General features: G+C 38.6%; 1 protein-coding gene across 4 annotated transcripts in view; it reads right to left on the minus strand.

The window, feature by feature from the left end:
* ulk4 (unc-51 like kinase 4) overlaps window positions 1-12658 on the minus strand; it is a 225012-nt gene that overhangs the window by 72269 nt on the left and 140085 nt on the right. For all 4 annotated transcript variants that reach the window (XM_051131060.1, XM_051131061.1, XM_051131059.1 and 1 more), the window contains one exon: window positions 4503-4608. In XM_051131060.1, the coding sequence (XP_050987017.1) occupies window positions 4503-4608 (106 nt within the window). The remainder of the gene's footprint in view (window positions 1-4502; window positions 4609-12658) is intronic.

Below are 12658 nucleotides of genomic sequence, written 5' to 3' on the forward strand. Positions count from 1 at the left end.
AGAGAAAAAAAAAATACATTTTAGTCTCATAACATCAGTAAATGGAAACGCCGTCAACTCACAACAGGTTTTTTTAAAATAGCGCCAAAGTTTTGTGCAAATTTGTAATGTAAACCCGGCTAATGTTACACTTTTAAAAACAAAGGTTCTTTATCGCTTTATCGCCCATTAATGGTTCCATGAAGGACCTTTAACATTTGTGGATTCATTCTACTGCGTAAAATGAAAATGTTCTTTAGACCAGTGGTTCTCAATTCCAGTCCTGGGGGACCCCTGCGCTGCACATTTTGCATGTCTCCCTTATTTAACACACCTGATTGAGATCATCAGCTCGTTAGTTCAGTTCATGGATCTCTCTCCTAATAAGCTAATGATCTCAGGTGCATTAAATAAGGGAGACACGCAAAATGTGCAGAGCAGGGGTCCCCCAGGACTGGGATTGAGAACTGTTACTTTAGACCAGGGATAGGCAACGTCGGTCCTGGAGTGCCGATGTCTTGCAGAGTTTAGTTCCAACCCAGAAACAAAACCTCACCTGCCTGTAGCCCTAGTAATCCTGAAGACCTTGATTAGCTTGTTCAGATGTCTTTGATTAGAGTTGGATCTAAACTCCGCAGGTCAACACCAGAACCGACGTTGCCCGTCCCTGCTTTAGACTAAGAAAAAAAATGTTATTTTAGGAACTGATCACTGAAACGTCCTTTCAGGAATCAAAAATGGTTCTTCTATGTCTTCCCTATGAAAACCACCGACTGAAGTGTATGCAAACAAATGCAAACAGCAATGCATCTATTTGTGCATTAAATTATAGCGCATATCACAGGATATGTATGTATGTGTGTCATGCACTGTAAGCTTACAAAAACATGTATAATTTTGTTGTGTGCAACGGTAAATTGCAGCATGCATTTGTGGAAACCTTTGATGCTTTCAGCTCAGAGAGTGAAATAAAACTGACTAGATCAGAAGCCACTGTTGCAGAAAAAAAGCTCTTATAAAATTATATATATATATATAAAATCTCGGTCATCATTTACTTGCCCTCATGTCGTTTCAAACCTGTATGACTTTCTTTCATCTGTAGAGCACAAAAGACGATATTTTGAAGAATGTTGCAAACTAAACTGTTTCAGTTCCCATTTACTTCCATTGTATGGACAAAAAAATACAATAGAAGTCAATTTAGTTATCAACATCTTCAAAATATCTCTTTAAATAGCAGTGTAGTCTGTTACTTTTTGTAAGTAGCTTATAGTGTAACTAAGCACTTTTTCAAAAAGTTAGCTTGACTAGTTTAACTACTTGAAATTCTGACTAACTTGGCAAGCAACAGTTTCAAAGTAGTTTCCAAACACTGAACTGTGTTGTTTTCGACAGCCTCTCTGTCTGGTTTCTTCCTCTTGCTTATTCCTTCTCCGCCTGTTATCTTTCACCTCAACAAATCTCACCAATTATAAAACTCATCTTGCTTTTCCCACTCTTTTCTCATCTCAATCAACCCTCAACCCTGCCGCAACTCATATTTTCTCATTTTTTCTTTGACTCTCTCTTACTCCCTCCTTCACTCCTTGTGTCTGTCCTGTGCCCATGCTCTTTTGCTCGCACCTAAAAGAACCAATTACAGCATTTCCCCCTTCTAGCGCAGAGCAGGGCCGAGGTGGCTGGCATTAGCAAGATAGCGCTAATTGTAGAGGTTATATTTAGTGCTGGGTCAGAGCGTTCCAAGAGGAGGAGTGCTGATAACGATGCTGGCTGTATGAGATGGCTTGTAGATGACCCTGTGCAGTAAAAAAAACAAAAAAACCCCAAAAAAACAGGTGCGGAGGGCAGGGTTTGTTGTGTCTGATCCCAGCCTGCAGCAGCCTGGTCCGCTTAGACAGAAGAAGAGGTCCATGAGGGGTTGTTGTGATATGGGGAAGCGTGCTACACACAGATCTACCAGAAAACAAGCCATTACAGGCCTCTACTTATCTGGATGGCTTGGGATGTGTGAGTCTGTGTGTGTGTTTAGGCTCATGGTCAGCTTCACTAGAGATGATCGACAATATGTGCAATGTACAAATGGAATATCCAGACATTTGGGAGAGTTAATAAATGGCTAAATAAATGACTTATTGGCCCACCAGCATGAATCTGATCTAATAAAATATAAATTAAAATCAACAAAAGTCAAATTTTCATGTTTGCTATATTAGTATATGGGCCATTCTACAGAACTGGTGCAATTGGTGCAACTGCTGTTCCACAAAAAAAAAAAAAAAAAAAAAAAAAATTTATAAAAGCGTTCACATTTAAAACGCATTTAAAAAGCAAAAAAATTCATAACAAATTCATATTTATTATTTACATATTTAAATACACTAATCTTTTTTTTTTTTGCATTATTACTTATGTAATGTAAATCAACTTTATTTTGTCCTGTTGAAAGTAAGGTGCCCAGATAACCTAAAACACACGGCTTTACTTGCTTACAAATTTAGAAGCTGCCCATTTGATCAAAACGCTGTTTTTACAACTACTGTACATTTTTAGAGTGCTTGCAATATTTAAAGCGCTTACAACATACTAGCTTAGTCTGGACTTAAAGAACAAATAGTGCAACCAAATCATGTAGAGTTAGTAAAAACCAGACTATGAATTTGGTGTGATAAAAATTAATTTGAATGAGCAGCTGCTAATATGTCTGTTCAGACCAGCATGAATATTCACATGCTGTCAATGCAACAGATTTATTTATTTTGATTATTTATTTATTTCTTAAAGAATTTATGGTTTTCTAATTTTCCATGTTCTAATTTTGCACTGTGAAAAAAGCCAGCTATTAAGATCCATGCTTTTGGGCACATGCCCAGAGCTGTTGCTTTTATACAAAACTATGACTTTGTGACACTACCAATTTTGCTAAACCACAGTAGACAGCAAAAGGAAAACCTAGAATTGCCTCTTTTGTCTCTGTACTCTTGTATTTGGTGTTGTCTGATAAAAACCACAGCGAATACAAAACACTGAGTGGCTTTTGAAAGCATGTAAATAGTGTTTGGCTTCCTTTCTTCTCCATGACAATTGGTTGTCAGAAATGGAAAGTTGCACACCGCTGCCCTTGTGCAGCACTCTATTTCTGCCATAAGCGACACCAACTATCAGAGAGTGAATTTGCACTTTCGTTTAGCCCATCTGCCGGTTTTTCCAGTGGTATGAACAGACAAATTACATGAGAAAATCAGACCGAATTTTCATGCCAAACATTTGTGTTGGAGTGAACAGGACTTGAGACCATACGAACGGCTGGTGCAACCCTACCAAGTTCTGCAGTATTGCCAAAAAGAGCCACAAGTTTCTAGGCAGCAATAATCTTTCTTCTGCTAAACACAAGAAGAACATTGGTAACTAAACAGTTTTGGTTTTCAATTTGCTTTCTATTGGAAGGACATGAGGGTGAGTAAATGACAGAATTATCATTTTTGGGTAGACCATCTCATTAAGTATGTATGGTTTCACAATACAAACCACAATATTTATCAAAATATTCATAATATGATTTGTGGACCCAATTGTGCAGTTGTAGTCCTAATTCTAACTCTAAAATCTGACTGGTCGAAAGACAATATTGATGTATCCAAGAATATGTAATATGTAACATCACATTTTTTAGAGCTACTGCTTTATTCCTGTAGTGTGTGCTAAGAACTTGTTACTTAATGCAGTCAGTGTGAACCGACACTCTTTTTACCATGGTTCCCCCTCTTCACAGCGTGTTGAATGTGGAGAGTGCGTGTGAATCTTACTCATCTCCTTTCGTAAAAAACAAACACACAAACGTACACCCACGCACACCTCAGTGTCCATTTCGCCCTATGGTGTGGCAAAGACAGGCATGCGGGTCCAAAACTGTCAACATGAGTAAGGCTATAGGAATCCATTACTCAATAATTCAACACAGGGAGCTGAAAGCGTCAGGGTGAGACTGGGCATTCACACGGCAGGCTGGGAAAGAAAAAAAAAAAGTCTTGCATGGGCATGAACAGAGAGGCAACCGACAGCAACTTGTGCAGATGAGAGAATGAGCGAGAGGCTTTCCAGTAGAAAAAAGGAGGCGAGGGGAGGCTTTTTTAGATGGCCAAGCCCGGACGGTAGGTGATGTGAGGGCGAGAGGGGTGGGACACTAAGTAGATGCGGGCTACAGGGCCGCCACACAAGACTCCACGCTGATAAAAGCAGCAGTATCTGGTGGAAGCCCTTAAAAAAAGGCAGCTGAACGCCCTCCCCCTCCATGAGAGTCACACACGAGAGTCAGACAGCGAGATGAGAGCAATAAGGGTCTGGTAATGGAATGAAAACACTCCAAAACAAAACAAGGGCAGCTCTCTGAATGCAGGCCCTTTTCATGTGCGTGGCAGTGTCTGGGTGAAAAGACTGTGTGGGTTTGTTTTTTCTGGTTCAGAGACAGGCTAGAAACCGGAGGGCCGATATATCAAAGTGAGCGACGTTCGAATGCACTGCACCTTGCTGGTAGAACGGTCGGAGGTCTGTGCCCTTCTGTCCAATCAGATTGCAGAGGAGAGCCATGGCGTTCTGCATCGTGCTGCCGACGGTGTTATTCTGGTGCTCCTGAAAAAACAAAACAAAAATACTCTTATATTAAAATCTCAAAATATCTAAAATCAATATCAGAGAGAAAAAAAATAACACTCAAAACGCATATTGCTGTAACTAAGTGCAATTTCAATTCTACACAGCCTGAATTGTTTATTAGTGAATCTTTCCAAGATCTCTAATTCTATTGCTCATACTGAGGAAAAGTGTGTTTTATGTTTATAAACAGGTGGTTCTCAACCAGGGGGCTGAAGCCCCACTAGGAAGCCTCGAAAAACTTTGACAAAAAGCCTTAGTATTATTTAAACTCAGTTATATTAGCATAATCTTCTTTAAAATGACAAAACAACACAGAAAAAAAAGATAAATAAATAATAATAAATAAAAACATCATTCTTTAAAGGTTGTATATTTTATTATAACAGAAGTACCAGAGGTACTGTATATATAAGCTTAGATAAGAGGGCGTTTGAATTTAGTCACAGACAAACAGGGACCTTAAGTCAAAAAGGTTGAGAACCACTGTTATAAACGATCAGGCTGGGTGGATGACAAATTGGGTCATTTGGAAGGAGAAATCATATAGCGGCTAGGATAGTACATAGACTTGGGTGCAGTGCTGGGTGTATGCATTACAAAGTAATTAGTGACTGAAAATTGATTATATTTTAGATTAAATGAAACAACAACAAACAAACAACAAAAGTTGTCTAAAACGTAGTGATTTACTAAACAGGGTGAGTTAGTGTGAGAGTGCAATCCCATAAAAGCACAGATGAGAATGGAATGCTCTGGAAGTGATCTACTGACAACTCGCAAATTAAAGAACACAGGTATAGCCAGGTCATCTGACATTGTCATAATGACCAACACAGTCTAAAGAGCAGCAGCTAACTAGCTATCAGCTATCACTGTAGCCATGTCAAGGGAAATACAGGTTAGGACATGTTTTTGCAAAATTCACTTTTACATGTTGTTTGCATATAAATGTGTCTTAGCAGTTTGTGGACACAACCAAGCACAAAAATCCATTCAGTCCTTTTTTTTATCCCCAAAAAACCTAAACAAATACCACATTCTCACTCCCAACTTGTCACTTATTGCACTTGGTCAGGACCCTTTGGCATCACTTGTCGATGTGCAGGGTCCTATTGCTTTAAATAAGAAACCTTTGGTGTCAATATGCTGACACAAAAGGGATTGGTGATTTTATCGTCATGATTAAATTACATATTGGTGATAATTTGTTCATTGAGGGAAACATGGATTCTATTATGTACTGTACATTTATGAAGCAGAACATGATGCCTTCCCTTCAGAAACTGGGCCGAACGGAAGTTTTCCAACATGATAATGACCTCAAACACACCACCAAGATGACAATTGTCTTGCTGAGGAAGGTGCAGTGAAGCTGATCTGACCTGAACCCTATTGAGCACCTATGGGGCATCCTCAAGTGGAAGGTGGAGAAGCACCATGTGTCTAGCATCCAGCAGCTCCATGATGTCATTATAGAGGATTTCAAGAGGATCCCAGCAACAACCTGTGCAGCTCTGGTGAATTCCATGCCCAGAATGATTAAGGCAGTGCTAGATAACAATGGTGCTAACACAAAATATTGACACTTTGGACACAGTTTTGACAAGTTCACTTAGGGTGTACTCACTTTTGTTGCCAGCTCTTTTGACAATAATGGCTGTATGCTGAGTTAGTTTTAGTGGACAGTAAATATACACTGCTATACAAGCTGCAAATTGACTCCAAACTATATCCAAGTTTCAAATGTGAGGGGTGTACTCAGTTTTGTGAGATACTGTAAGTTGAGGGAGAAAATACGATACTGTAAGTTGAGGGAGAAAATATAATCAGTTTTTTTTTGACACACCCTAACTGTCTTGAGCCAGAATTCAGAGCTCAGAAAGAGCAAGACAAGATGAGCGTTTGAGATTAAAAAAGTATTTAAATTGTATTTTTTTTTTAAAGAAATTAAACGTTTCGCTAGATAAGAACCTTCTTCCTCAGCTGAGATTGTTTCAAACCGCATTTAAACTGCATTTTAGAAGTTCAAACTTAAACATGAACATCTTGGATGACAAGGGGGTGAGGACATTATCTGTAATTTGTTGTTCTGGAAGTGGACTTCTCCTTTAAGGTTATGTTAGTAGAAAAGGTTGCCAAGTACTTGCAAAGTTACTTATAGTGAGTAGAATCAAATTGGTTATAACTATAAAAGTGTTAGCAGATATTAAGCAGAGAGTCTACTAATACTTGAATCACTCATAGTATATAATCAGCAGAATCTCTAAAGTGGTCTATTAAAGTCCAAAATTATAATATTAACTATTTTGTAAAGAAAATAAGTCACTCAAGGCTGTGCAACGATTTCACCACAGTATCTGTGGCATTTTGCTCCATGTAGTACCAAATAACTGCCCTTAAAAATGGTATTATCACTGTAACACAAGCATTTTGTTGCTTATAGCTGTAATCCAGGCCAGTAAAATGCTTTCAGTAAAGCAAACACTGCCTGCTGTAAAACCAGCAATAGGAAAAAGTGCAGATCATCAATTCCATTTTTGTGTAGCGTCTACTATTTTCAAGAGTAGAGTGAACCTAAGCAGAGAGGGCAGAGGTGCTGTCAGATAGAGTGAGCCAAGCCTCTGCCCTTCTCATCTCTCCCCCAGGGCAGACACCCGAGGCTGGGTGAGGCCAACAGGGGGAGCTGGGTAAGACCGGAGGTGTCGGGACGGTGTTGTCTGGGTCTTTCGACTCTAGGGTCAAAGACACTGTCTAATCCTGCAGCAAGCTCAGGTCCAGGGGCCGATTAAAAACATGATAAACAGACAAAGAAGAGCAGAAAGAAGGCAGAAGAAGGAGGGAAAAAAAAAAAAATCGATGGGGGTTTTAATTAGAGGTCTGAGTGAGGCTTGGGAGAGAAAGAGAGAGAGATAAAGAGAGAGAGAGAAGGGTCTGGCCAACTCTACTGGCTGACAGACAGATAGAGAAGGGTATGTCTGTCTCAGGGGAATCTCTGAGCCCCTCCACAGGCTGTGCAAGATTTTTCAAGGCCTGGAATCATTACTTTTTCCGCTTTATTTCCGCATGGAGCCTCGGGAGAGGTGGAGTGGAGGGGTCGTGCATTCATCAGGAACCTTCAGTCCATACATAAATATAGCACACACACATACAAACTGCTGGAGAGACAATGAGGAAGTGTTTAATATTGGGTCAGTGCTGAAAATAGCTTGTTTAACAAAACTAGTATCGATGTCAGAGTTAAGTGAAACAATCATCCTTCACTTACAACAACACAGGCAGAATAGGATGTCCTTGCACACGTTTGCATCAGTATAAGTAGGTCTATAACAACTGTAGAAAGATAACCATTAAGGCCTCTAATATATTCCAAGCGATTTAGAAGAATGAATTGGTGTGATGTCATTTTGAACAAAAAAGCTAAAACGAAGGCTTTTGGAGTTTGTTTTGAGAGTTTGAAAAAGCTTGCCAAAGGAAACTTCATAGAAACTTCACTTCGGCAGGCTTGTAGACACATTTGAACTAAAACTCTGGTTCATTTCTTCTGTTTAGTGTATTGAGGTCAGACATGAGTAAAAACACACTGGAGAAGCTGCTTTATAGCAGAAACTGAAGTTGTAATTCTAATTAAAAGTGACACTTTAAGCAATCTATTGTATATAAATTAAAGTGTTGACTTGAATTGAGTGCCGAATTGCAGATCTGGTGCAAACATATGCATATCGCTATGATCAGATGCTTTCTTAACCGTTTTATCAACACTGACATTTCTGTTGTGTGTTGAATATGTGCACGGCACACATTTTCATATTCATCTCTCAACAGGGTAGGGGTCATTAGGATATTCTTAATTAGTATATTGCTGCTTAGGTATTCCAATGAGTACATTAGGGTCTTTACCATTCACTAATGTGAGCCGTAAATGTCATGTGACTAATGACTCTGAAATTGCAGAAAAATGACATGACAATGCTGATGTAGCAACACACTTATTCTGAGCTGTGACTAATTTTAGGGATATACTGTACAATTATCCCTAGGAAAGGACAACAATCCAATCAAATTCTGACAGACAAAAACAACATTGCATTTTTATTGTTCAAGAAGCTATCTGTCACAATATTGGTATTAGAGAATATTACATTTGTTTTAGGTTTGGTACTTTATATTAGGTCTCTACTATATAATGCTATAATATATTACTATATAATATACAAATCTGGCTAAATACTGTAATCTACTGTAGCCTAACTACTGTCGCTGTGTTCCCAAATGCATGTTAAACTAGTGGATAAAGTCCACTGCATTCCTTCATTCCACCCTTTTTGTGATGTGATAAGGACAGTAAGCCAAATCATGCTTTCAATTTTAGTTAGTTTGACAGATGCTTTGCCAAATCAAAAACCTCAAAGACATATGTTTTTGTGAGAAGTGTAAAAATATTTTCCGTTCATTATGGCGGCTGGTAATTATTGGGAAACACTGCATTGTACTTCAAATTAAATGACACAAAGATTATCATAAAATTAGATTTGGCTATAATGTTACTGTTTGTTGTTCATTTATATAACCACAGTTTTCCAATGGGCAATAAATGCATGCCTTCAGATGTATCCAACAGTGGAGAAAGTAGACCAAATTGAAAAACTGTAGAAAACTGTGGACGTGGCAACCCTTGCACAGTGCGCTGTCATATGGAAGTAAATGCGAAAGACCAACTAGGCGATTATGCGTTTATTTATAGCTGATCTGCCGCAGAAGTCACAGCGAAATTATGTGCAGGAAATATGAAAAATAAGATGTGACAAAAGAGAACAGAGTTTTGAACTTTATGATACATGCCCTCTCATGTTTTGCTTGTACAGTATCTCACAAAAGTGAGTACACCTCTCACATTTCAGCAATCATTTTAGTATATCTTCTCAAGGGACAATACTATAGAAAAGAAACTTGTATATATTTTATAGTAGTCAATGTGCAGCTTGTATAGCAGTGTATATTTACTGTCCTCTAAAAGTAACTCAACATACAGCTATTATTGTCAAAACAGCTGGCAACAAAAGTAAGTACACCCTAAGTAAACTTGTCCAAAGTGTCAATATTTTGTGTCAAACCATTGTTATCTAGCACTGCCTTAATCATTCTGCACATGGAATTCACCAGAGCTTCACAGGTTGTTGCTGGGATCCTCTTCAAATCCTCTATAATGACATCATGGAGCTGCTGGATGTTAGACAGATGGTGCTTCTCCACCTTCCGCTTGAGGATGCCCCATAGGTGGTCAATAGGGTTCAGGTCAGATCACCTTCTTCTGCACCTTCCTCAGCAAGGCAATTGTCATCTTGGTGGTGTGTTTGGGGTCATTATCATGTTGGAAAACTGCCATTCTGCCCAGTTTCTGAAGGGATGGCATTATGTTCCGCTTCAGAAATGTACAGTACATAATGGAATCCATGTTTCCCCTCAATGAACCGCAGCTTCCCAGTACCAGCATCACTCATGCAGCCCCAGACCATGATGCTACCACCACCATTCTTGACAGTTGGAGAGACACAATTTTCTTGGTACTCCTCACCAGGGCATCACCAAACATGCTAGAACATGGTTCCAGTAATTCATGCTCTTGGAGAGGTTGTCTTCAGCAAACTGTTTGCGGGCTTTCTTGTAAGCCAGCTTCAGAAGCGGCTTCCTTCTTGGATGATGCCAATGCAAACTGACCTGTTGCAGTGTGCAGTGTATGGTCTGAGCACTGAAAAGTTGACCTTCTACTTCTGCAACTTCTAAAGCAATGCTGGCAGCACTCACGCATCTGTTTTTTTAAAAGCCAGGTTCTGCACCTGACGCACAGAACGAGCACTCAACTTCGTTGATCGACCCTTGCGAGGCCTATTCTGAACGGAACCAGTCTTGGAAAACCTCTGTATGACCCTGGCCACAGTACTGTAACTCAGTTTCAGGTTGTTACTGAACCTCTTATAGCCTACGCCATCTCTGTGGAGAGCAACAATTCTAAATCTCAAATCTTCAGAGAGTTCTTTGCCATGAGGTGCCTTGTTGAACACCCAGTGGTCAGTATGAGATAATTGTACTCGAAACACCAAATTTTAACTGCTCTAATACAAGATACACAACTTTGTATGGTCCTGTCAAGCAGACAAAAACATGAACATGATGAATAGGACATGTGGCTTTGGATGGTTAAATGACATAATCACTCAGGGCGTACTTACTTTTGTTGCCAGCTATTTTGACAATAATGGCTATATGTTGAGTTACTTTCAGGGGACAGTAAATATACACTGCTACACAATCTGCACATTGACTACTCTAAAATATATCGAAGTTTCATTTCTATAGTATTGTTCCTTAAAAAGATATACTAAAAACACTGCTGAAATGTGAGGGGTGTACTCACTTTTCTGAGATACTGTATATAGAGTTGTCACTGCAATACTTATGAGTTCTGACACATCAGACTTCCACTGACTACCTTTCAAACTGTCTAGATAAATTGATCTAGAGCAGTGGTTTTCAAACATGTCCTGCCCTGCACATTTCACACGTTTCCCCATCTAACACACCTGATTCAAATCTTTAGCTCACTGGTAGAAACTGCAAAACCTGATTTGGGTGTGTCTAATAAGGAAGAAATACAAAATATGCAGGGGTGTCTTCAGGACAGGTTTGAAAACCACTGATCTAGAATGACATAAAAATCACATTACGATTTGACTGTTCAGACTGTGGTCACATTACAAAACATCTGGCCTGTATCGAATTTAGTATCACATATGGAAGTGGCACAAATTGGAATTGAAATTTGTCATGATTCTGTACTCATGGGAGTCACTTTAAAGATTTTACGGGTGCAAAGTTATCAAGACAAGTTGAGAAAGGTAGCCAGTGGAAGTACCGTGATGTGTCAGAACTCAGAGTATTACAATAATAACTCTATATACAAAGCAAAACATGAGGGAATAGCTATACAAAAAAAAAAAAAAAAAATAATAATAATAATAATAAAATAAAATAAAAAAAAATAATAAATAGAATAATAAATTAAAAATATATCAAATCTGAGGAAAAAATCTGAACTAAGCACTGAGGCTCACTGGGTGAACGTAACCTATCAAGTCCAAGTCAAGTCTAGGGTCAGTTGTTTAAGAGTCCAAGTCGAAAACTCGATTTTCCATAAATCGAGTTTTCCATTAAAAAAAAAAAAAAAAAACTAACCAGTCAATAGTAAAACATTAGTTACAATATAATTAATATCTGTGAGTTGATAGTTTTGTTATTGATTGATAGATTGATATCCTTTGAATGGCATGTCAATGTAGATAGATGTTTTTTACTGCCAGCTGGTGTAATTACAACATCTATCAGCAGAAGCTAATGGGGACATGCTAAGCAGTAAAACCTTGACCCCTCTTAACTGGCCTTGCCCATATCCAGATTTGGCACAGGATTAGCATTCTAATTGCCAAGCTTAACCACTATGACTTTCTTGCAAATCAGAGCACCTTCAAACAAATAATTTCAATTGCGACAACATACGTATACTGACAAACTCATTGCTTTACATCGAATTATTATTTCTATTATAGTAATGCGTTAAGATGGCAGTTGTCCCTCTGAACAGTTTCCTACAACTAGAAAAACTTTGTTGACCTTGATATTTTTATTTCATATTTCATTCAACTTTGAGGTATGACAAATGCTTTTACAATTCTCCTCTTGATACACCACATTAAAGGGGAAATATTCAGAACACTGTCTTACACTTCTATGACTACATTAAAAACAGCCTGCTTCTTTTATTTCTGCTCCTTAGATTGACAAGAACAGCTAAAAGCTTTCAGTGCACTTTTCTTGCTCAGAAAATGTAGCTGTGAGCACATCTCGGCTCTCAAGAACATTAATGGTTTCTTTTTCCTGTCCGATCTATACTGACAGGTCGCATTCAGCAGAAAGCCATGGCAGTATAAACTGAGGTAAACAGCGTTAGAGTAATTCATTAAAGTTTTCCCCA

The sequence above is a fragment of the Labeo rohita genome, chromosome 16 (genome assembly GCF_022985175.1).
Source record: "Labeo rohita strain BAU-BD-2019 chromosome 16, IGBB_LRoh.1.0, whole genome shotgun sequence".
NCBI lineage: Eukaryota > Metazoa > Chordata > Actinopteri > Cypriniformes > Cyprinidae > Labeo > Labeo rohita.